The sequence below is a fragment of the Empidonax traillii genome, unplaced genomic scaffold (assembly GCF_003031625.1).
Source record: "Empidonax traillii isolate 1590-97213 ecotype Southwest subspecies unplaced genomic scaffold, ASM303162v1 scaffold23:size2178997, whole genome shotgun sequence".
Lineage (NCBI taxonomy): Eukaryota > Metazoa > Chordata > Aves > Passeriformes > Tyrannidae > Empidonax > Empidonax traillii.
The window spans coordinates 793,075-818,187 of record NW_020955216.1 but is presented as its reverse complement, the minus strand read 5'-3'; the positions used below and the strand labels follow the sequence as shown (position 1 = coordinate 818,187).

At 48.3% G+C, this 25,113-nt stretch overlaps 3 protein-coding genes across 3 annotated transcripts in view; 2 read left to right on the top strand and 1 right to left on the bottom strand.

Annotated features, from left to right (window-relative positions):
* The window catches only part of PHLPP2 (PH domain and leucine rich repeat protein phosphatase 2), a 31,762-nt gene extending 27,369 nt beyond the window's left edge, over window positions 1-4,393 (top strand). Inside the window, exon 19 of the mRNA XM_027903127.1 lies at window positions 873-4,393. Within this exon, the coding sequence (XP_027758928.1) occupies window positions 873-2,012 (1,140 nt within the window). The 3' untranslated portion in view covers window positions 2,013-4,393. The remainder of the gene's footprint in view (window positions 1-872) is intronic.
* Window positions 4,394-7,345: 2,952 nt separating this feature from the next.
* On the bottom strand, window positions 7,346-8,453 carry MARVELD3 (MARVEL domain containing 3). The gene is given in 3 exon segments (XM_027904191.1): window positions 7,346-8,010; window positions 8,132-8,202; window positions 8,395-8,453. Coding segments are annotated over 3 exon segments (795 nt in total).
* A 7,044-nt stretch (window positions 8,454-15,497) lies between these two features.
* On the top strand, window positions 15,498-25,089 carry TAT (tyrosine aminotransferase). The gene is made up of 12 exons (XM_027903068.1): window positions 15,498-15,632; window positions 17,209-17,451; window positions 17,595-17,699; window positions 18,442-18,509; window positions 18,893-19,051; window positions 19,218-19,356; window positions 19,880-19,932; window positions 20,299-20,451; window positions 21,340-21,468; window positions 21,900-21,983; window positions 23,568-23,666; window positions 24,423-25,089. The coding sequence occupies exons 2-12, from the start codon at window positions 17,217-17,219 to the stop codon at window positions 24,564-24,566; spliced, it is 1,368 nt and encodes a 455-aa protein (XP_027758869.1). The 5' UTR covers window positions 15,498-15,632; window positions 17,209-17,216; the 3' UTR covers window positions 24,567-25,089.
* The last annotated feature ends 24 nt before the right edge of the window (window positions 25,090-25,113 follow it).

The following is a 25,113-nucleotide window of genomic DNA, read 5'->3' as shown; positions in this document are numbered from 1 at the left end:
TAGCACTCTGACTGAAAAGAACTGTGGGATCAATGTAGCACATCAAATGCTTTAGAAACTGGCTCACTAATGGATTCTGAAAAACAAAAGTGAAATAATTGTCTAAGGAGACCTCCCTGCATGTTCCTCTGCTGGGTTTTAATACTTGGCAGCAGCAGTAACATTAACACCCAGAGGATACAGAAATTAAGAACACTGAAATTAAATTCAAAACACTGGGGAAGCTGTGTACTCTGTAGGCACTGACTTGGAAAAGGGACTGAGGGCTCTGGGCACTTTTCTGTCCAAGAGGCCGTTGCCAGGCTGGCCAGGAGACCACATACCAGAAGGGGGTGATACATCCATGTTACAGAAACAATGTGAGATACTTACTTATTCTTTTCTTCCTCAGGATGTAGTGTCCACACTTGAGAATGCAGTTACATGTTAACAAAGAGGGAAATAGTTTAGATAATACATAGAAATCATTTAATGTCTGGATAATCTGCCTTACACTGAGAAAGTCAAAAGTCACTATCTCACTCGTACTGAAAAAATACATTTCATGTGAGACTTGTGAGGCTCTCTGATCACTGTGCTGCAGGGAGTCTGAACATTTCAGAGCACTCTACTACAATTCCTCAGAGTGCCACAAAAAGTCTTGTGGGGTACAAGTGTGTCATTGCCATCATGGATGATGGGGGTTACTGTACCTGCTGATCAGGTACAGTGAATGTGCTGTAGTACCTGCACCTAGATCCCTTTCTCCTGTACTGGAGCTGTGTAACTGGCATTTCTCAAGGCTCCAAAGCAGCATATGGGCATAGGAAAGGTTGCCCTCCAAATGATCTAATAGCACTTCCAAAGCTACTCCTTGTTTCTCTTGTCTGCAGGACAATAAGGTCAATGGTGTGACCTGCTGTACTCGAATGCTGGGCTGCACCTACCTGCATCCTTGGATCCTGCCCAAACCACATGTCAATTCCATTCCACTGACTGTACAAGATGAGCTGCTACTTCTAGGGAACAAAGCTCTCTGGGAACACCTTTCTTATGCAGAGGCCATCTCAGCCGTGCGGCACCTCCACGACCCACTAGCTGCTGCCAAGAAACTCTGCACTTTAGCCCAAAGCTATGGTTGCCAAGACAACGTAGGAGCAATGGTGGTGTGTCTGAACATCAGTGAGGACAACTGCACATGTGAGATGCATGGCCTCACTCTGACAGGTCCTGGGGGATTTAGTTCCACCACCACCAAGCCAGCAACACCTTCATCTAGCAGTGGAATTGCTTCAGAGTTTGGCAGTGAACTGTCTGCTTCCGAGGTCAGCAGTGAGGTGGGCTCTACTGCTTCAGATGAACACAGTGCTGTTGGTCTTGATGGCAGTTTGCTGCCACGACAAGAACGACGTTGCAGCCTACATCCTTTGCCCCCCTCAAGCATCTTTCAGCGCCAACCTTCCAGTGCCACCTTCTCTAGCAACCAGTCTGACAACGGTCTGGATAGTGACGATGAGCAGCCTGTGGAAGGTGTGATGACAAATGGCAGTAAAGTGGAGGTAGCGGTGGACATCCACTGCTGTAAAGGAAAGGGCCTGGAGTTTGAATGTCTTGCTGCAGAGTACAACTCCCCTGCTCCAGGGCCAGAGGATGACTCTGGGCTCATCCTCATCATTCGGAGGCAGAACAGCGTAAACAGCAACACTGTGCAGAGAGGGGTCAAGGAAAAGTGTGAACTTCAAAAATCTCTTTCCACATGTTGTCTTTATGGAAAGAAGCTTTCCAATGGCTCCATAGTGCCCTTGGAGGAGAGCCTCAACCTCATCGAAGTAGCCACAGAGGCACCCAAGAAGAAGACTGGCTATTTTGCTGCTCCATCCCAGATGGAGCCAGAAGATCAATTTGTGGTGCCACCTGATCTGGAAGAGGAAGTGAAGGAACAAATGAAGCAGCACCAGGAGAATGGAGCAGATCAGGAACCAAAAGAGGAACATGCAGCACCCCTGCCAGAGGAATTTGACACAGCTTTGTAACCCTACGATTACCACTCCCACATTGTCTGTCCCAGGAAGCTCTGTTTCATAAGGGCTGTCTTGCCCTCCAAGCAAACCTGGGATCTGCAAGGAGTACAGGCACCTGCTGCTTCCTTAATGGAGTTGAGGAAGAATCAGGAGTGCCAAGGTCTGGGCTGTCCACTTTTCACTGCAGTCTCAGTTGTTCTATGAGCACTCAGACCAGCAGCTGAGCTCTGTGATAGGGACTGTCTGTAACTCCTTAAACCCTGAGGTTCTGCCAGCTCTGCAGGAAAGGGTCTGGTGTACGTGTGTGTGGGGTGAGGAGGCTGCTGAGGGGGAAATGTTCAGTGTTAAGAGTCCTGTGAATATTTCTGGTGCAGTGTCCTGCCCTCCCCCTCAATGTGATTTTGTTATTCCTTGAAAGAATACAGATAGTTGCAATGAAGCTGACCTAAGAATGATTTCCTACATTAATTGCAAGCACTTTTATTGATTGCACTTAAGCCGTTCTTCTCCCCTCCAGCCCAGCACTTTATTACTTAGGGTTAGGGGAGAAAGCACTCCACAGCAGGTATGCTGGGGGCTTTTTTCAATGGATATAGTTAGGGCAGTGGAGGACTCAGGCTACCAGTGTTTTGATGAGCACTAGTGCAGGAACAGTGAGGGTTATGATGGGATCATTCTGTGCAGGATGAGAAAATATATAGCTGAGTGATAAGCAGGTTCCAACTGCTGCATTTCATATGGAGCATAGAAAAGATCAGCTCAGGACTGGTCGATTCAGGTAACGTGTAGAGCTAGTGCTTCTCGCTGCAGGGCACAGACCCAATTCATCAGCAACTTGGCAACCTCCATCATGGATGCTTCAGAGTAGTGAATTCCTCTATCCAGAAGACATGGGATAAGACTGGGAGCTCATGCTTGTCTCAGTGCCCAGTCAGGGGAGCCAAGCTGGAAGCAGTGCTGTGCTGCTCCAGGGCTGGCAAGCAGTGGGGCTGCCCTGCAGCACCAAGTGCTCTGTTCCACTAACACAAACACCTGCATTGTCAGCTACAGCGTCTTTGCTTGCCTCTGAAAACAGGAGTCATGCTCCAAATTCACAGCAACCAGCATTTCATGATACATGCCCAATCTGGCCATAAACGAGGTGAAAGCATACTTGTTCCTCCTTAGCCTTCAGTACAAAAGCTAAAATAGAACTTTTCATCTTAGTAATATCATTATCAGAGCTGAAAAAGATGTTTAAAAGAGCCCCACTAATGGTGAACAGGCCAGTCTGCACTCAGATGCATTGTGTTTCCAGTAGGATTTTTGATGCAGGGTGTAAGTTGGCTGCCTGTGTTGTCACCTTTGTAAGGGTTATGGAGACCACTGCCCCTGGAACATGCAGATCTGTCTTCCTTGCTGACAGAGCTGGACAGCAGCTGCCCCGGTCATGTCAGTGGTGCAATAATCCTGACTGTAATGTGGGCTAGTGCCTTTTCTTCTTTGTTAATTATATTTATGAAGAAAACTTAGGAGTTTCTTTTGGAAAGATCTGAGGGGCTTGAGTTGTCTATTTTTGGATCAAATTTGGACCTTGCTCAGAAGGAAATATTGTGCAGACTACTTGTGGGATTCTGTCAATGTCAATGTGGATCTTTTGACAAAATCTAGTGGAGTTTTACTGAAAATTTCGAAGCACCTTGAATTTCTTCTTACTGGGAAAAGAATGTATTTTTACCATGCATGAGGAGCAAATTTAAGGATATACTTCGTGCTAGTTGCAATGTAATCATGAAACAACCCAGCTTTTTCCAAAGTTTAAACTCACACCATTTTTCGTTGTTTAAATGCCTGTTTCATTTGGAACTGGAGATTGAAGCTAATTATTAGTCACAGAAACAACAGCATTTGAATCCTTAGGCAGAGAAACAACAGCAGAAAAGATTCAAATGCTAAACTCCCAAAATTTCTTTCATGTTCTCATCATATAAGTGTACAGAAAAGGGTCATCCCAGTGTATTTTACTGCAACTTTTGATTCCATCACTGGCGATAACTTTACCAAATACCTGTGCCTAGCCCAACACTTTCTGATACCTGAAAGGGCTGCAGAGCAGCCTCTGTCCAGAATGGGACTGATGCAGGAACCCTTCTTTCTGAGTAAGACTGTGACAAACCTTGCACTCCAAGAGTGGTGGATGTTAATGCAAATCAGGTTTCTATTTCTTGCACTGATGTGGCAAGTCCAGTGTGTCCTTGCCAGTCTGAACCAGTAGCATTGTGTGGAGAGTTGCCACAAGGAGTTAGTAATGAATAGCTCTACCTAGCTCAGTGTTGAAGGACTAAGGAAAACAGCTCTGCAGTGGAGCAATCAGATTTCTGAACTGCTCCTCTTCATGGCAGTGGCAGAATGGAACACAAGGAACTCCCACTTAGACCTTTTCTTCAGTGTTGTTTCTGGTTTTGAAGCAGAAAGGAAGTTTAATACAGCCAGCTCCTATCTCCTGTGGGTATGAATTGTCATGGAAGACATGGCTTGTTATCTTCCTTACACTCTAGGTAGAGTCTACAGATTTCTCTGCTTAAGCTGGTATTATGAACTGTTTCTCTCACTCTGGGCAGCACAGCTTGAGTTGACTTTATCTGTTCCAAATAATCTTCCTCTGTTTGGCTAAGACGAGCATTGGTGTCTTCAAGCAGCTTCTGCATATCTTCTGTGTGCTTCTTCTGAAGATCAAGCTTTTCCTTTTCCACTTCTGCCATGGCATTTGTGAAGCTTTTTTCCACTCATCCAAAATCTTCTTCATGCATTAAAAATAGTGCCTGTTTACCACAAAAAGTGCTTCTTTTTCCTAGGCCAGTTTTGGGTGTCAGCAAAGACACTGACATTATTTTTTCATGCAAATGTCTTGGATTCTCTAATACAAGTTTCCAGCTGTTGAGACATGCTTCAAGGCCACTGTCATCCAAAAAATGGGGGGTTTCTGACATTGGGCAGACAGGGGTGTGGCTGGTTTATCTTCATCTTTCTTCAGTAATTCTGGCTCTGCTGATGAGCTCTGTCGCGGAGAAGGGTACTCTGAAGGTACTGACCTGTCTGCCCCGTCCTGTTCAGAAAGGCTTCCACAAAAGGATCCCATAAAGGTTATCTTCAGTCATGGGTAGTTGGGGCCCAGGTGTTAAGGGATATCCTCCAAGTTGCCCCCAGTACCCAGAACAGGCCCAACAAAGGCAGCATCACAGACTGTTCACACCAGAGCAGAATCCTCAGTTAGACAGGAGGATAGAATCCTGTTCCAAGGAGAAGCAAGTATTTCCCTCTTTCAGGGACAGGCTGCTGTGAAGTCTGAAATCCTTCCCCTAGTACACAGGACCTTCAGCCACACCTAAGGTCTTGGACCTGCAGAGCTTCTGCACTCCTTCCAGATGGTGACGGCTTTCGTGTCCCTTGCCAAAGGCCTTCTTCAGGCAGTAGGATCACCTCTTTGTCTTTGTGCAGTTGTTGTCTGCTGTTCTATTGCTGTCTGAAGACTCAACCGTATTTCTCCTCTTTTTTCACCTTTTAAAATGTTGCCTTTTTTTAAACTTGACTCATATGACCCAACGCATGTTAAAGAAATATTGCAGTGCACCAATTGTTTATTAAATTATCTTTTTTCATTATTTTTTTTGTTGTTTTAAAAAAGGAGAGTATTTTCTGTATCCCACTCTAGCATGCACTTAAGACAATCCCTGTTTTTTATCGTGTGTGGAGTAGGTTGTCAAATGAATGCACCTTCAGCACTGTGGCCTATGTTTGTATTGCTTTGGAGAGGTAAATAATGTCAGATTGCTGGAAAACACTAGTCCATTGATTCTTTATTCAGATGTATAGAGCAGTTCAGGAAGGAAGAATATTTTTGCATCAAATTTTCGGCTGACTTAGCAATAAAGATTTTTACTTTCATCTAACAGTTTATTCTGATTCTGTTACTGTGCTGGAGGGAATTTGTACCATATCCTAGTCAAAGGCAGCTGTGTCTAGCAGCAGCTGTGCTACAGGTTCTCCTTCACTAAGCTCTCTGGGCTACTTCACTCTTCAGCCTTCCATACAAAAGCTGAACACTGTGAGGGTGGAATTCATAATATCAGTTATTAAGGTGGCTTTCTGTTGCCTGCTATTGGAATCCTGCCCTGTGAACTTGCTCTAAATAGCACTGTACAGCTCTCTAGAAGTATCTGCAGCAAGGGGACATACAGAAATCTTAACAGGAATAGGACCACAGTGGGCTGTCCACATAAATCCCTGTGCTGAGACACTTGATGCCTCTAGCTACTAAGAGGCAGGAGAAATCAAACAAACCCCAGAGCACCTGGCGTGTTCCTATTTGGCATTTGTTTTACTTTCCTATCTCTAGTTCCAACAACATTCCATGGTTTTGGTAATAGTGAGGATTTAGTCACTGGTGCCAGTGAAAGTGGAGATATGTCCAAGGCAAAGCATGTATGTTTAGTTTATTATGGGCAGAATTCATCTGTAAGACCATGGTGGTTCAATCCTCATATGAACAATGCACATAGTGGGCACTGCTCTGAAGTGACATTTCATTTTGAGGCACAACTTGGTGACTCTAGTGCTACTTTTCCCAGTTAAATTTCGTATAAAAGTCTTTCTAAAAAAAAAATATGAGTAGCATCTCATTTCCCCAACTTGTACATTAAAAATGTATTTTGAAAACAATATACTTGTACATTAAACCACTCCTTTAATCTCTTAAAGCTTTTGTCTCGTTATCCCAACTTGGGGCATCTTTTTAAGCAAAACTGTTGTATACAAGTTATATAAAAGACCATTTCATACAAAAATGAGCCCTCTCCAGGAGTTTGAAAAGGCATGGTGCAACAAGTTATACCAAGTATATCCATCATTTTGCAAGGTATTTTCAGGATTTTTTGATGGCCTTATAAATGCCATGTTCCTATTGCCCTGTTAATTCCAAGAGACCTACAAGGAAGCAATATTTAGCTGCCACAACTATGGGCCTCACCCACTGGTTTTTAACAGCTCTGTTCTCAGTGAAGTCACTTGCCTTTTGTAACAACAGTTTTGGCCACACAAAGCTGTTCATCAGCAGAAGGATGTAGTGGCAGGACTTGTAGCAAGACCTCACTGGAGGAGAACAGGACAGCCAACAGTGGGATGGAAGGGCTGCCTGTGAGGCAGGAGACAAGTCACTGGATTAACTTGGAAGTCATTAATAATTCAGTAACGCAAATTCAAGTTAGGAACAGCCCTGACTCTACCGTATTTAGAGCTATGCCCACTCAGTGTGTGTTCCGCTGCAGCATTAAGGCTGCACTGCCTAGAAGCAAGGAAAGCATACTGCTTCATCTACGGAAACTGGCAAAAATCATGACCGTTACTGTAGTGGAGGAATCATTTGGAAGCTCTTATAATCGTGCCGGCTTCTGTTTCTTTTGGTGAACTGTCCTGTACCCTCTGACAGCCAGGACTGCACTCAGCAGGTACGCCACAGTGGCCATGCAGCCTAAGAGGCCAACAGCAACCTCTGCCCCGTGCACGCTGCACCTGAAGCCCTGATAGCCTTTGCTTTGATAAAGCTGCTCTCTCTCTTTGCACACTGATGAATTATAAACCCCCACCATAGAATGGAAGAAATAGTACAGAGCAGGCACTGTGCCAACTGCAATCACTATGTCCAGGGCGCATTCAATTAGCAGCCATGCTGGGAAACGCCATGGTACCTGTAGAAAACCAACCAGAAAAAGAATACAAGGGAAGACCAGGAGACACCCTGCCACGGCCATCGCTGCCCTTGCAATGGGCAGCTTCAGGAGGTGGAAACGCCGGTCAAGCTGCTGGGCTCGCTCTCCGTCCGCTCCGCTGAAGCCGCTGTAGGCCCCGCCGTAGTGGTAGTAGTAGATGCCCCCCAGGGCGGGCAGGCCGGTGTATCCTCCCGCCGAGCCGCCGGACACGGAGCTGCAGACGAGGACGAGCAGGGCGAGCAGCACCTCCACCATCTGGCACCAGGCTGCAGGGGAGGCCAAGGTGGGTCGGCGGCCGCGGCGGAGCCCCCGGGCGGCCGGCAGGGAGCCGTGCCCGGCGCTCCGCTCAGCGGGACGGTGGGGGCGGCTCCCGCCCGCCGCGCTCACCCCGGCCCGTGCGCAGGTACTGGCAGCGGCGGCGCTCCAGCGGCCCCTCCGACGCTGCTCCGGCCACGGCGCTGAGGGGAGACGAGAGCGGGGATGGCAGCGACCCGCCCGGGCCCCCCGCGGCCACCGGCCCGGCCTGTCCAGCCCAGGGCTATTCTGCCCGGCCCCTCTCGCCCACCTGCCCCTTCCCCCCTCACCGCCCGCTCCCCTCCACCGCCCGCTCCCCTCCACCGCCCGCTCCCCTCACCGCCCGCTCCCCTCACCGTCCGCCCGCCCCGGCGCGCCCCCACCGCGCGGCCCCGGGGCAGCCCCGCTCGGCCATGGTCCGGCGCGGCCCTGCTCGGCCGGCGCTGGGGTCGGGCGGTGGGGCCGGGCCGGGCCGCCCGCCTCGGGGTAGTGCGGGCGCGGTGACCTCCGTTCTGGCCGCCCGGTGGTCGCCTCAGCCCTGCCGGGTGCTAGCGAGGGCGGTAGAAGCTCCGGCCCGGCCCTGCTCGGCTCGATGGCGCAGGGGCGCGGCCCCGCAGCACCTGCGCACGGCTCACCTGCTGCTCGCAGGTGTGCCCGCTCCTTCGCTCGCACGGGCACTGTCCCCGCAGCCCCTTGCGGTGACAGCGTCCCGAGGTTTCCCACCTACCACAGAAAATGTGCTTGTTCTTTCCATTGGAAACTGATTAAATTTCACTAATTAAAGATTCACAGTTTTTCAAGTTCCACTTTCTTCTGTGCTGTGAGTTTTGGTGAAAGTGTTCTTTGTTCAGCTTGCCTGCCACCTTCTGCCTCTGCACACTTCGGTCCTGCCACTCTGATCCCTTATGAAATCCCAGTCCCAGTCTTTTTTGTCTCTCCTGACACAGCAGTATCACCATTCCCTGTGTTGTACCTGCTGCCCTTCCCTGGACCTGCCCTAACTCCCCTAAACCCATCCTGTGATGCAGTGACTGCACCTCCATGCAGCACTCAAGACATGAGTGCACCAGGGGCTTACATCACAGCAGAACAAGTGCTTCTGCCTTGTCCTGGCAATGCACAGCATTTTGTTTCTTCTCCAGCTGCCCCAGCATGAAGCCTCTGTCTCCAGGTACAGTCACGAACACCTTGGGATCTGTCCTGCAGTGCAACTGTAGGTTCCAGTTCAGCACTCGGCCGAACACATTCAGGTAATTTTCTTTAGATATATTATCCATATAGATATCCATCCTTATATTTATCCATATAGAACCAAACAGACCTCTTCTGTGTCTGTTTGCTGGAGGCCACTTCAGGCAGTATGATGTGCTATTTTTACTGGCAATAATGCCCTGCTGCCAATCTATCCTCCCATTCCAGCAGGCCCCTGAGTTCAGCATCCTCACCTGCCAGCAGTGGAGGTGGTGAATTACTCCTTTGATTACTGGGGGTGGCTGGAGTGAAGGCAAGTGTCCAGGATCTCACCCATGCACAAGTGTCAGCATTGCTCAGGGCTGGTAAGGGCAGCTCTGATTCAGGAAAGGGAGAAAAGTAAACAGCAAGACAATTTGAAAACACAAAGATAAGCACAGAAAACTCCACATGCAGAGCAAATGCTTTTATTCAAGAACTTGACCAAACACTGCCTGTAAAAGCTCTACCATTCAAAGAAATAATTTTGTTGCATTTAGGAAAACAGATATTTTCAGGGAAATAGTTACACCACAAGGTCTCAGACATAGTGCCTGAATGTGTGCCCTGAAAAGTCCAAATTCATCACAAAGATGCAGAAACACATTTGCTCCATCTGTAAGACTGGTGGCAACAGTAAGACTGTTTCACCCTTCTGTCATTGCAGGAGCAACAGCAACAATCCTACAGACTAATATGGTGAGAAGCCTAAAAACTGCAGTACTTCTGCACCTCAACACTATAGGAAAACATTCTCCTCAACATTTTGCTTGATTCCACAAAGGAATGGAGATCTGAAAAGTCACCTTAAAATTTACTTAAAAGAACCCTTGTTTCAACCCCAGTTCAGACAGAGGGAACAGGAGTTGTGTGCTAAGTTAGGGAATGGGGAAACCATAGGAAGCTTAGGACGAGGACTCGGGGTAGTGTAGATGCTCTGCAGTGAGGCGGTTGCACACACCTTTTCATCTGCGTACTTTGCGTCTCTCATGTTCATGTGCCAGAACTCAGGCCTCCTTGCTGCCATGCACCAGATTAGCTTAAAAGCTTTTAGCCCTTTGTAAACTTTTAAGATCCTGCACAGTGCCATTTGGCTCAGTAGAGCTTTTAGCTGACATAAAAGGGACATGAAGAACTAAGCTGAATAATCATAAGCGACAAGAAGGGATGAAATAAGTATTTCTTATGCAGAATGTTGCTGCTGGTCATCCAACAACCTGAGCTGAAGCTTTCTTTGGATTTGTGTTGTGCTGGAATTACTTGTTCAAAGACAGAGCTGGGAGTTTCCACTTTGGTGATTTGGAGATGTGTTCAGTGTTTTACTAGAATGTTTGCTGCTAACAGGTGAGGTATGAACTTCAAGGTACTGAAGAACTGAGACAATCTTATTCCACTTTTGTTACTATAATGAGAAATCATAAAAAAATGCTTTGTGTCACTTCACTCCTGCTCAAAGTACTGCAGTTGAACTTGGTCAGCATTGTCTTCTGGGTTCCTATTCTTACTGCAACCAACAGCAGTCAGCAGAAGAGAGCAACAGGAAGCCAAGGATACCAGTATTAATCTTCACCACTGTTTTGGCTTGTCTTTTATTTATTTTTCTTTTAATATTTGGCTCTTTCATTTCTGTCTGCTTCTGATGTCATTGTTGTACTAAGGGAGAGAAGGGGCTGGCCTGGCTTGCCATGGACCAAGAGCTCTGACCTGGTTCAATGCCCTCCCTGGGAACTTGGAGGGTGAAGTAGAAGGAGCAAGTCATGAACTACCTCATGTTTTTCCAGTGTGAGGCAGCTGGGAACTGCAGCACAATCACTGCTGAACACCACAACTAGATTTATTGACTGTCCCACATAAATAAATAATCACAGGGACAATGAGTGCACCATGACGATACAGCAATACTGCAAAAAAGAACTGGAGGTTATTGTTAATGACAAACTGAACTCAAGTCCGCAATGTCATCCTGTTGCGAAAAAAACTAACATTGCTAGGGTGTATGAACAGGAATGTCACATGTAGGACACATGAAGAAATTCTTCTGCCCCCCCTTCAGTGCTGGTTTGGCCTCCAGTCTTGCGCACTGTGTTTCCAGAGGCTGTGAATCAGCTGGAGGGGCTCCAGAGGAAAGCAAAAGAAAGCTCTAGAAATACAGCCTATGAGGAAACGATTGATCACAGTGATCTCATTTGAAATAACAGGTGTCTGTTAACAACTTGCAAGCTTGTTGATAGAGAGGTGTCTAAACAATTTGCAAACTTGTAAAAAGTTGCTGTCAAGAGCAGGGAAATATTTTGTTCTCTCTATCTGCTGTTGGCATGGTCAGGAAACAGTGAGCTTATCCTGAAGCAAAAGGGATGTGGTTCAGACACAAAAAAGACAAAATTTTTCCTGCCCACACCAACTCCACCACTTTGTAAAGAGACGAGCAGTAGTTGCAGGAGCAGATAGTCAGGCAGATGGTGGGTTTCCATTACTGGGGCTCAAATTCAGTCACACGAGGGGCTGGCCTGTCTGTCTTCTTGAGAGAAGGAGGTGCTGGTGCTGCCCATGCCACTCACTGTGAGCTCACAGTGTCATTTCACCCCACAAAGCCACTGTGTCCCTTTCCACCCCACCCCCACCGGCTGGTCACTGTCCCTGTGGCTCCAAGGCCATTGGGGAACAGCTGCCGCGACACATCATGCAACAGCTCAAATCTCTGAAGTCATAACTCAAACACAGGATATGAATTACCTGGATAATGTTTACCTGGATGTAAACAAGTCTGGACAAGGTGTTTCTCTTCACTGTGCCCTGTACGCAGGAGTCAGTAACACTCCTGCTTTGTGGAACGTTTTTCTCAGCATCTGTAACAGTCTTGCAAGTCTCTAATTGTGGTTGTCCGGCCTGTTGCTCACTGGTGCTTCCAACTCCCCAAGAAGCTGGAGTGCACTCTGTGTCTTCCACATGCCTGCGGTGGACTCAGTGCCCAGGCTGAGCGAGGAAGGGCCCCCATAGCTGCTGGACTCTGTCCCCTCCCCAGGCCACAGTGGTCAGTGGTTGGGGAGAACAGTCTGCCTTGCCCAGCACAGCTGCTACCAGGTTGCAGCAGTGCATTTTCAGGTGCTGGTGTTGTGGGAGGTCATGAAAGCATTTGTTGTTTACGTTCCCTAGTTTTCCTGACAGAGGGAAATCACAAATGATAGGAGATGGCGCTAATGAAGTCAGGTGTATTAATGAAGCTGTACCCAGTCTGCCCAGGGCTTGCAGAGAAGAGCTCTACCAGGAGCCTAGGCAGGTTCCTGTCCCTGCTGCAGTGCCCTGCATTTGTGCATGGTGGGAACCACCTTGTTCCCCTTCCCAAAGAAGTGCAGAGATCAGACAGCTCCCAGATGCCAGTGCTCTGCTTTCCAAAGCACAGCAAGAGCATCCTGCATATCACTTGCTGTACACAGAGTACTTTTCCAGAATGAGGCATCTCTACTAGACTATGCAATTTCAGATGTTAGAGAAAGACTGTGCATCTCTCAGATGTTTATTTCTGAGGTAAAATCAAAATTGATCCTAAATACAGGCAGATAGATAAAATGTAGCTACTGTATATTTTTAGTCATTCTGTTATTGGCTTTGAGCCACTCTATGTGACTTGGGCCATCTTTCTGGCTCTTAAACACATTGTTTGCACAGCTTTTCAGAACCTAGCTGGGATGGGGTTTTTTTTGAGCTGATTTTTTGCTCTGATTAAGCAAAGAGGTAACAGGTGCTATGCTCCATTTCAGCAAATAAGATTGCTGGAGGCACAACAGTCACCATGGTTTATCAGACTCATACAGATACATGTATGTTTGGCACAGCAGCCCTGCTCACACCTCCAAATAGCTTTAACTATGAATATGTACATTTTAAGAGTGCCTGTGTGAGCTGACCTGTAAGAGACAAGGTTTGCCCCTTGCATTTCAGAAAACCTGCTGCAGTGTTATAAAGATGCTGTCAGAATCAACAAACAGCCACAACATTCATGAGAGACATTGCTGTTTGCTCAACAATAAATTGACAAAAATAAAATAAAATAAAAAACAAAACAAACAAAAAAATCCAAAACAAACAAACAAACCAACCACAAACCAAAAAAACCAACAACACATATTTGATTATTAAAAGCTGGTTCAAGTAGAAATGCAGAGACACAACAGAGATTAGGTTACACACAAATCCTGAACCAGTTGGGACTGTACCAGTGTCTGAAAGGAGCAGACATAAATTGCTGGAAATAAAAACAAAATACGAGGAGTTAACTAGCACAGTGGTTTGTTACTGACCCCAGTGGATTTTTATGCAGAGTACCAGTTTGCAGTCTGTTCCTGCAGCCCTGCACCCTGAATGGGTGCATGGGCAAAACTCTCCTGGTGCATGACCCATGTGCAGCTGGCAGAGACAGGTTTGTCAGTGCAGCGATGATTGAGCCTGTGCTCCCCTGAGGCCCCTTGTCAGTCCTGCTTTGGGACTGTGGCTGGGCCTGGAAGAGGGAACTACTTGCTCTTGCTGGATTGGTCTCTGTCCACAGAAATGGGATTCTGGGAAGTCCTACTACCAGAGCAAGGCAGTACTATAAAAAACATTGAAGCCATCACTCCTTTCTCCTTCCACTGGGAAAAGACAAAAATCAATTGCTCAAGCTACACAAGAAAGAAGGAGCTGAAGAGGTAAGCAACAAGATACCTATGGGGATGAGCTGCTGAGACAGGGGAGCAAACCACAAAGGGGAGGCTAGTCAGGGCTAGTGGGGTGCAGAGGGTGTGACAGCCAAGACAGCCAGCAGCCTTGCTGGCAGAAATCATCCTACAGGGTATGGCTGCCTCTTTAACTGCACCACACAAGGATGGCTTGGCTGTTTATAGAATACAAAGTGCTGGGTTGTGTGTTCATGCTTCGATCCTGGGAGGCCCTGTGCACAGCAAGGCAGGGGGAAGCTGCAGACCCCTTGTTGAGAGCACCTGGAGAAGGACTAGAGTCATGCAGAAAGAGGGGAAAGGCACAGTAATAGCGGGAGAAACCCACTGATGTCATTGTACACCACTCCTCAACCCTCTTTTGGCCAGGTTCTCAATCTTATGTAACTGGCTCTGCCTGTGTCTCCAGAGACACATTTTTTCCCTCTCTTGGCAGCAGGCTTCCACTCTGCCCTCCCCTGAACCCCACTGCTGTGTGCAGTATGACGGGTAGAGCTCCAGTTGCGTCAGTTTGGGGGTTGTTGCCAGGCAGAACATGCAGCATTGTCCTTGAGGCGGCCCAAATACCATGTTTGACCCTACCAGGGCTGCAGCATGGCAAGAGATGGGGTCAGCTGTGAGAAGCCAGAAAATAACCCATAGGTGCTTGGAGAGGGTCTGCGTGGTTTTCTGAAGGTTGTTTATGTCAGGTTTCAGTTAAAAGAAGAGAGAAACTGTGCAGCCCTCAGCAGAAGACAGTCCAAGCAGCCTCAATACCTGACGTTTCTCTGTGAAGGGTTTTTGAAAGGTGCTATTCCTTGTCCAGAGGCCTCGAGGGTGACTGCCATGGGAGGTCTGCCCTCCAGCCTGGGGCTGGGGGCCCTGGCTGGACCTGCTGGCTGCACCCCACCACCTCCCAGCCTGCCTCCAGCCCTGAATCCCTGTCCCCCATCGTGGCCTCAGCAGTGCCCATTGCAGCACTCTGGTTAATGGCAGGAGTTTGCTTGGGTCTTTGCAGCCAAAAAAAAAAGGAAAAGGCAAAAAAAGCTCCAAACTGATGGCAACTTGAGGTTTCTTTAATCCTTCAGATCCTAGTGTCTCTAAAACACTGGCTAGGGAAGTGCCCTCTTCCCTAAAGCCTAGGAACATGTCTCCTGATTGTAATAAAGTAACAAACTGGCCTTCCTCAGCTGATGCATTTAGAGCCCAGAGCTTTGAGATCAGGACAGACTGACGGCTTCCTTGGGCTTTATGGTCCATCAATCCACTCTCAGTGAACTACAAGGTGCTAGCACTGGAATATTGGACTCTGCAGATTTGTTCCCAGCAGTCCTTGCGGACTGAGGGAATTGGTGCCAAAGGGTGGAAGTCCAGGTGCTCCGGGAAGCCAAGCTGTGTCCTGTAGGCCACCCCCAGAAAGAGTTAATAATGCAGAGGCATGTTCCAGGTGTTTGGAGTGAGGACAGTTGCAAAGGGGAGGAGAGGTCATTTTTGGGTGGGGAGAGCAGCCCTCTCTGTGAGCCAATGGCTAAACGATTTGGTCTCAACGCCCAGTTTTGGGGAGTATTTCATGGGCAAGAATTTGCAGGACTTTCCTCTCAAGGGGATTGTCCTGGATAAAAACTAGGGACTGGACCCCCAAGCTTGTTGGTGTCTCCCCGTCTGTGCTGTAGAAGGTAAAGTGCTGTGCTCTGGTACCTTGCTTCTTTTAGGGGAGAAGTTGGGAGATCTTTCCTGGCTGCCTACCTTGAAGGCGTCCATTGTGCCTGTGTCTGCAGCTCCTCTTTTTGGGAGAACCACGTTGCAGGGTGGTGTGAGGTTCTCTGCTGGGATAGACTGTGCATTTGGGACTCAGCCCTGCTGCTGAGCTGAGATGTATGGCTCATTTCTAAGCTCAGTTTTTTATGCAGACCTGCTGTATATTTCTTCTGCTGCCTTTCTTCTAACCTGGAAGGTATTAGCTACAGGAAAGCCAAAGTCTTGCTTTGTGACCCTGTCAGCTCAGCCTGAGTTGCTGTAAGCAGCCTAATAAGGCACTTAATAAGGTAGAGCAACTGTAGCAGGATGGGGCATCTCAAGGTGCAAACTTGATTGAAATAGTGAGAAATTTGTTCAGATAGCAAATCCTGCCTGAGCCACTACAACCCTTCTGGCTCAGTCTCTGCAACAAGGAAGGGGAAGCTGTGTTGTGCATATCTTCAAGTGTGGGGCTAAGTAACTACCCTCAGGGAAAGGCCACTGTTCTCTGAATTGCCTTTCCGTGGAGCAGAGAAATAGGACAGCATAGAAAGCATAAGCAGTTTGTGGCAGGATTACAAGGCAGTGTGCTAGTACCAGCAAGAATGGACTTGGTGTCTCAGGAGGTCTCTGCCTGCTCTGAGCCCTGTCCCCCACCTGCAGGTGGAAAGCTCTGAGTTGTCAGCAGTTTGTAAGTAAGGCTTTTCCTGCCTGGGTCTAGCTCATGCTCTGGGTATACATGCTGGAGTGTGTAAGTCACTTTTCTGCGCATTTTAGGGCCTCAAAGGCAGCTGCTCCTCTGCTGTGCCTTGCTTGTTACCCAGCCTCAGGTGGGACTACAGGTCCTTTCCTTGGGGCAGAGCTGCCTCCTGGATTTCCCTCTTGGCCATACCAGACTTGCTCCATTTTCTAAGCATTGTCTTTTGAGCTGTGCTCTGGGCTGGACTGTTCTCTGCTGACAGAGGCAAGTGTATAACCTCTACCTTGCCACAGTCCAGTGCATCCTGATAGCACTGGACAAGAACTACGTTTTTGGCAGCTGAGACTTGATTTACAGTGTTGTATTTCTGTCTGTAGACTGGAAGAACATTCTGAATGCGAACACACATAGTGGGCCAGTCCTAGTGGTTGCATCCTGAGGTGTGCAAGTTGATAGCTAAGGGGAGGTAGGGGGTGACTTGGTCCTTCTGTCAGTGGAATATTGAACCTGCAGTCAAGCAGTGACAACAATGTGCTGCCAACTCTTGGCTGCTGGCTTTAGTGGAGCCTAGTCCTCCTCAGCACAGCAGGTCCATGCTGGGCAGTGGTGCATCTGGCACAGAGAAGTTCATTTATCTTTCCCACTGTATTGTGCTCTCACTTGTGCGTGGGGTTTCACTGCATTCTGGTAGTGAAAATACAGCCCTACTGGCTGCTGCTGCTTTGTCCATAGGCAGTAGGTAGGGTCCTCAAATGGACAGATTCCTTGTTTGACATGAGTTAACTAAACCCAGGAAATTCACTTTGCACTGACAGTTCTCAGGATGGACTCATACTTGATCCAAGTGAATGGCCATGGAGACCATGCCCCCATGCGAGATGTTCATCTCAAGAGTGCTGGGAACAACATATCACCAGGGAAGGCAAAGAGCCGGAAGCCAAGATGGGCTGTCAGGGCTTCTGAAATGTCAAAGAAAACTTTCAATCCTGTCCGAGCCATCGTGGACAGCATGAAGGTGGAACCCAACCCAAAGAAAACTATGATCTCCTTGTCCTTAGGTGAGCATAGTCCTGTGGCTGAAGCCTCTGGGTATTGGGGTCAACTGTGTGTCTGGCAGATTGCAGGGCTCTGAAGCACAAAGGCCAGATCTGTGCGTGTCACAGATTGTGAAAACTTTACTGTTTTTTCAATCTTTGAAAAGGAGACCCAACGGTCTTTGGAAACCTTCCCACAAACGATGAGGTCACACGGGCTGTGAAGGAGGTTTTGGACTCGGGACAGTGCAATGGTTACGCTCCATCTGTCGGTAAGTTGACAAAGTTAATCCTGTGAGAGTTGGACAAAGGCATGTGCCAGCTCCTACCCCACAGCACATATACAGAGCCCACAGACATTTTTCCCTTGGCACCTTGCAGCTGTCCTTACCAGCAGTGACATGAACACACAATATGTGTATCCCCAAGATACACCTGAGTGCTCTTTCCTGCCTGAGCTGTTTGAGCCTCCTGCAGAAGCTGTGTTTGCTGCCCCAGCCAGGGGTTTCAAGCACACAAAAGAGCTTAGAACTGTGTGTCCCTTCTGTGGGTTGCAGCCAATCTCCTTTCTGGTCTGCCTTGATTCAGGACTCCCCTTGGGCTCCCTGACTTCGCCAACAACATGAGCCTTGTCTGCAGCTCGTGCACAGAGCACAGATCATGCCTGCCTCACCCCCCCCCCCCCCATGTGGTGACAGGGAGGGCTGCCCCAGTGCCATCACTAAACAGTGAAGGCCGTGTCATCGCACTGGGCTTCCTTCTGGCTCAGAAAACTCCCTGGTTGCCCTCCACACTGCTCCTGTCAGTTCTGTCCCCAGGACATGCTGGAGCCAGAGCCTGCCTCCCTGCCCAAGGTCTGTCCCTGTTCTTGGCCATCCTGGCCCAGCCTTGGAGTTTCATCCTTCTTGACCTGAAGCAGGGCAGTCTCTGCCACCCTGGGACACCACCAAACGGGTGAGAGGAAGAAACAGTCTGTAAAAACCTTCCTTCCATGTTTGACTTCTCTTTCCTCAGGCTACCAGTCTTGCCGGGAAGCTGTGGCTGCATACTACAACTGCCCAGAGGCACCATTGAAGGCCCAGGTACTGGTGCCCAGCTAAGGTGCTCCCATCACAGTGCAAGCAGGGTGCTGCTGCCTGTGCCCAGACCACAGGGCATGGGAGCCTTGCCTCAGCTCTCCCTCCCTGTCCAGCTATGGGACTGAAGGCTTTGATGGCCTTGCCCCAAGGTGGCCTCCTGCTGCTCTCATCCCTTCCCTGAGGCCTTCACCTCCATTCTCCTCAGGAGGAGGCTGGGCTTTCCAGCTGTTGAAGGTTTCATGCTTTCAGTCAGGCTCTGATGCTGCCTTTTTGGCTGAGAAGCTCTACCTGTCAGAGCCGAGCCTGGGTGTTGTGTCACTCCCACATGTCTGGAGCACTTCAGAGTGGCTGTGCTTCCCACTGACCCCTCTCTGTGCTCTTTGCAGGACGTCATCTTAACGAGTGGCTGCAGCCAGGCCATAGAGCTTGCCTTGGCAGTGCTGGCCAACCCAGGCCAGAACATCCTGGTGCCACGGCCTGGCTTCTCCCTCTACAAGACTCTGGCATTGTCTATGGGGATTGAGGTCAAACTTTACAACCTCTTGGTAAGTGGTGGCAGGACTGGAAGGGGTAGCCCTGACATTTTTGCCTCTCAGAAATACCCTGGTCCTGCCAGGGGATGTGAGTAACCCTGAATGCCCTGGCACACCTCACCCAATGTGGCAAGTCGAGTTCTTCAGATGTTACTTCCCCTTCTCTTTATTTCACTAGCCAGAGAAGGCCTGGGAAATTGATTTGGAGCACTTGGAGTCTCTGGTGGATGAGAAAACAGCTTGCCTCATTGTGAACAACCCATCGAACCCCTGTGGCTCTGTGTTCAGCAAGAGCCATCTCCAGGAGATCCTGGCAGGTGAGCCTGTCTGGGTGTATCTGGGTCATGGTTACAGTCCCGTGTCTGCCCACATTGCCCATTTCTCAATCACTGCAGTACCATGGCCCAGGGCTTTGCTTCTCTCTTCATGACTGACTCTACCTCAGGAATCAAGGCCTGCTCGGTGTGAGGGTGTTGTCTTATCCAGTCAAGAACATGCACTGTGTCTTCCTCAAAAGTTCTGTGTGGTTTGGACTGCTCATTTCTCCACTCTGGATCTGCAGAGAGAGTGTTCACAGGAGTCCTGTACTTCTTGAGCCCTGGCCTGGCAGAGGGAGGGCTGTGCTGCCAGCTCCCACAGATTGGAGCAGCACTAGGCTCAGCCAGGGCAGGGATCTCCAATAGTCGGGCTTTCTGAATGAACAGTCTGTAGGAGGAAGATAGGAACCTTCTGCCCTGGGACAGAGCTTCCCTCAGCATCCTGCCAGGCCCTGTGGGAAAGATCAAGTCTGTTCCCATGGAGGATGCAGGGTGGCCAATCTGAATGTACTCTCTCCCACAGTGGCATCAAGACAGTGCGTGCCCATCCTTGCTGACGAGATCTACGGAGACATGGTGAGTGTCAGCTGCATTCCTTCTCACCCCCAGTGCTGCCTGTCCTTTTTGATGAACCTTGGCCATGATAGCCAGGTCCCCAGAGTTGAGGAACAGCTCTACTCTCCTATGGCTGAGTCCATGCCTGGAGCTCCCAGTCCTTTGGTACACAGTCCTGGAGCTTCCTCTCATGTCTAGCTCCTTTCCTCTTCCCAAACTGCTTGCTTTTATGTGAGTGCACTTCCAATGTTCATACCTTGAGGCTGTGAGCTTTCACCATCAATTTCCCATCACTTCCCTGCATCCCTTCTTATTAAGTCCCATGCACACCCCAACAGTTCTCACAATAAGAGACAGGGACAGCCCTAACACAGTCTTCTGTCACAGGTGTTTGCTGATTGCAAGTATGAACCCATTGCAACTCTCAGCACCAATGTGCCAATCTTGTCCTGTGGTGGCTTGGCAAAGCGGTGGCTCGTACCTGGCTGGCGGATGGGCTGGATCCTAATTCATGACAGGAGAGACATCTTTGGTAATGAGGTGAGAACCGCTGAGTGTTGCTGTCATGGCAACACACTTGCAGAGTCTTCAGTGTATGGATCAACAGGTCTTTGATACAGGCAGGTATTGCTCTCACATGGAATTGATCTTACATACATTTATGCAACTCCAGGCTCTTTGTGCCCCTTCCTTACTCCATCTGCTTCCAGACACGGTCTTCCAACCACATCTACACTGTAACACACTCCTTGTTTCTGCTGTTCCTTAATACATGCCTTGTCCTTTTCTTGTACATCTAAATTCTCTTCTCAAATAGCTCCAATGTGCACTGAAAGTATTGCATGACTTATCCAGCGTGTGAAGTCCATGTGTGATGTCTATGTGCTCTTACATGGTTTCTCTTAAAAGTAAGCACATGCACCCTGCAGTGCTGCCAGTGCCTTATCTGGCTATTTTTCAGCTGTGTTACAAGAACAACCATCTACTGCAGTGACCTTTCCACCTAGAAGGCTCTCTGCAGAGGAAGAGGGAGAAGAGAGGACCAAATGAGTGAGCAGAAAAGCTAATGTTGATTGCCCTTACCTGGTTTTGAAAGTGTGTATTGTGGGTCCAAAACTAAGGGAAATGCAAAGTGGTATTTGGAACAGCTCTGGCTTTTTTTGTATTCTCTGTATTTCAGCCTGGTTTGAGTCAGATTGGGAAGCTCCAAAGGTTTTCTCTGTTGGTATTGCAAACAAGGAACAGAGAATGGCACTGTAAATAGTCTGCAAAATCTGGCATATAGTCAAGCAAGTGTTCTTTAGTGCTCTGTACGCTCACTGAAGAGAGGGGTGTGAACAGCTGTAGAAATACAGCAAGTGGGCCTTGAAGGTTCCTCTCCTTAAGAGAAGCATCATCTGAGCTGTAAGTGTCATGATGTTTTCTCAGATCAGGGATGGCCTTGTAAGACTGAGTCAAAGGATCCTAGGACCCTGTACCCTTGTCCAAGGAGCACTGGAGCGCATCTTGCGCCGAACACCGCCTGAGTTCTACCACAACACCCTGAGCATCCTCAAGGTAAACAGAGAAGCAAGGTTTGTTCACGAATTGTTTGGAGGGAGTCATATCTCTAGCTCATCATCCTTCCCCACCTCACCTCAAGGCACAGTTTTGTCTGTGACCAGGAGACCCCAACAAATCAGACTCCAGCAGGAGACATTGTAACTGGGGCAGAAACATTGACTGGCATAAATTTCAGGCAGCCCAGCCCTGCATCTGGAGTTGCTGGCCCAGGGGATAGATGGAGTATTTGGCACTGACTTGCTGAGCTCAACTCAATAACACCTGCTGTGCTCAAGGCCATGATCTCCCATGGTGTTTGCATTTGCTGTGCCTTTGTTTGCAGTAGGCAAACCTGCTTATAGTCCCACTTCAGAGTTTGGCTTCCATTTGCTGAGCTGCTTCCTGGAATTTCACCTATTTTGAAATTTCTCCTTTTTGCTTTTCAGTCCAATGCTGACCTTTGTTACGCTGCCTTATCAGCTATCCCTGGCCTTCGGCCTGTCCGGCCCTCTGGAGCCATGTACCTCATGGTAAGTGAGGAGAATGATGTGCCTTTTCCAGACCACCAACACTCACAATGGGTCTCATTACCACTGCTTGTCAGTTTTTCAGATTGGTACTTAGCAACAGATCTCCCTTACTGTGCATTTTCACGTTCCCTCTGCAGTAGATGCATCCCCAGGTCACTTAAGAAGGCCACAATATGCTGTTCACAGCTCACAGAGCAGAGGCCAGTACAGTTCATGCCCCTGCTCCTGCACAGACCTCCATGAGTTGTTCTTGGCAAGATTTGTTTTACCTGGATTGAAGCCAGGTGGCAATGGGAAGCCCCTACACTACAAGGCAGATTTTCATACCTCCTGTAGATGTAACCTTCTTCATAGTATCCTGTGTTGTCTTCCGTCTATGGTGTTACCTCTTTTTCTGCCTTTTCCCATGCCTATTTGTTTTAGCTTTTTATAATATGCTGAAATTTCCTTTTTCATCTCATCAAGCTCAACTGAGACATTTATGACACTTCAACACATTTTGAATCTTTTATTTTTTTTGTCTCATAGTATCTCCAGTTTTTCATCAGATCTTAACATGTGGGCTTAGAACTGGGGAATATTGCAATATCAGTCTCACTCATGTTCTATAGAGAAATCCTTATCAGTGGACTTGTTTCCAGTTTTACCCAGGGCTACAAATGTAATTCTGCTTATGCTCTTTGTGTAGAGGCACAGCTTTAAGATTCTTTCACACCTACTGTATTTCTACAGTAGCTGATCATTTATTTCAAACTAGATCATCTGGTATATTTTTTCCTACCAACTCTTTCAGAACTTCTGCATGCAAATTATTTCTCAAATTATGTGTTTAACAATATTTTCATGAGATGTTCAAAATAATTTTTGGTTATAGAGGTCAGGCTGGATGGGGCCCTGAGCAACCTGATCTAGCAGTGGATGGCAGCCCTGCCCATGGTGGAGGGGTTGGAACTAGATGAGCTTTAAAGTCCCATCCAATCCAAATTTTCTAGAATTCTATAAATGAATGGCCAGAATAGCACTGTTTTTAAGTGACAGATGGACAGCTGCCTTCTTTCCAAATACAGAACAGAAATATTTATTGAAGATTTTTGTATTTTCATGTAATTTTAAATTTTTCATATCATTCTACAAGGATTTATTTTGCTCATGCTATTACATACCTTGCTATCTTACTTTTTTTAAACCAAAGCATTATTTTGTCTTTTTCTTACCATATAGATTTCTTGCATGACAGAATTATTAATGCATATTAAGTTCTCTACCAAGCTCTTTTTCAGTGTTTTATTTATTCCTTTTCATTTCTAATTGGTTACTGTATCTTTGCCATCAGGTACTTTTTACTGAAGTTGTGCTTGACTGAAATTCCAGCTTTAGGTAGTTAATGAAGGCTTCTTGAGAAGCCCAGTTCTCATTAATATGTTTCTTTTTGTATCTTACATTCAAGTCAGCCCAAAAAATTGAGGGCAGACAGAGGGCAGACAGCTGCACTTGACTGGGAAGCTGTTGGGCCATGTGTGTAAACAAGGACACTGCAGATAGTTTTGGTGCCCTCGATTGCCATGTTATCTCCCTCTGCCGCAGGTTGAGATAGAGATGGAGCATTTCCCGGAGTTTGAAAATGATGTGGAGTTCACTGAGCGACTCATCTCGGAGCAGTCTGTGTTCTGCCTGCCAGCCACGGTGAGCCTCATGCTGAGAGCCCCAGGGAGCCGCAGGGCCAAAGCATGGCAGGAGAAGCTGCAGGGCTTGGCATCCCTGAGCTCTGAGGGCAGGCTGGGATTTGCGTGTGCAGTGCCCGTGGTCTGCAACAGTGTATATGAGCTGACTTTCTGCTCCAGGTGCTGTGTGTGGCAGTCTCTGCCTCACTAACAGCCCTCAGTCAGGCTGCCAGGATCTCCCCAGCTCCAGGCTTGCTCTGTATCGCTCAGGTTGGCAGAGCTGTACCCCTGAACTCCGTGTACCACCACACCTTCTTGCTGAAGGTGCTCCTTCAGAGACCTGGGGCTGCTCCCACTCATGTTCCTTTCCTCAGGCTGTTTCCAGCCCTCTGCCCCTGTAGTCCCAAGGAAGGCTGAGAAGGTCTGTGCCCTGTGTTCACCTTCTTCCAGCTCCATTTCCAATATGGGATGTGGACAAGACCTAAAATATTCTCCAGCCTGCTCCTTCACTAACTCCTCCCAGTCCATTCCCTGGGTCTGCATAGCCCACACAGAGAGTTCTTGGGCCTGTCACCCTCACAGCGTCATGTCTACACAGATGGGGATGGGAGATTTGCTTCAAACAAAAAAAAAACCAGTCTAAGGGAGCAAGAGCCCAGCCCTGCTGTCCTACACTAACCATTTTCACTTGTTGATGCAGGACGTGGCCCCAAGGCAGGGCTCTGAAAGTACAGCACTATGCCAGGTAATCACCTAGCTTCACCTTTTTTTCTTTCAGTGCTTTGAGTACCCAAACTTCTTCCGAGTGGTGATCACCGTGCCTGAGGAGATGATCTTGGAGGCCTGCAGTCGCATTCAGGAGTTCTGTGAGATGCACTACCAGGGTGCTGAGGGGGCCCAGGATCTGGAGTGTGACAAGTAGCCGCAACTGGCCTCCTGCCTCTGTCGGGCTAGACCTTGTGTGAGGCAGCAGCCAGGCAGGCAGAGCTGCTTCCAGCCAGCCCCACATCCCTCTGCCTGCAAGCAGCCACTGTCTTGCTGTGTCAATTTTTGTGCTCCAGAGACCCCTCAGCACTATGGGAAGAAGACACCACTTCCTCTTCTCCTCCACTACAGCCTGCACACCCTCTCGCATCCAATCCCCCGGTCTCCATATAGTCAGCATCTGTACCCTGTGTTGGTCTGTGCTGCCTGTGAACCAGCTGCAGGCAGGGGCAGAAGGCTGTTCCTGGGCCAGGCCCTGTGGCAAAGGCTCCGTTGGCCTGTGACTCCTGTGCTGGCCATGCTTACCCTAGGGGCCACTGTCTCAGAGGATAAGAGAAAAGTACCCACCTCTCACTTACCTGTGTTACTTTAGGAGGCCAGAGCTCTTTATACTGAGCCCTTTGTGTGACAAAGGGAGTAAGTTATTGTAACTTTTTTTATTAATAAAGATTCTGACATGTTAATCGTGCACTGTGCTCTTGCTG

Coding starts and splice junctions, on each gene's coding strand:
- TAT (XM_027903068.1), top strand. CDS start 17,217: ATGGACTCATACTTGATCCAAGTGAATGGCCATGGAGACCATGCCCCC. Junction 19,357..19,879: donor TCTCCAGGAGATCCTGGCAG/GTGAGCCTGTCT, acceptor TCTCTCCCACAG/TGGCATCAAGACAGTGCGTG. Junction 21,984..23,567: donor CTGGAGCCATGTACCTCATG/GTAAGTGAGGAG, acceptor CCTCTGCCGCAG/GTTGAGATAGAGATGGAGCA.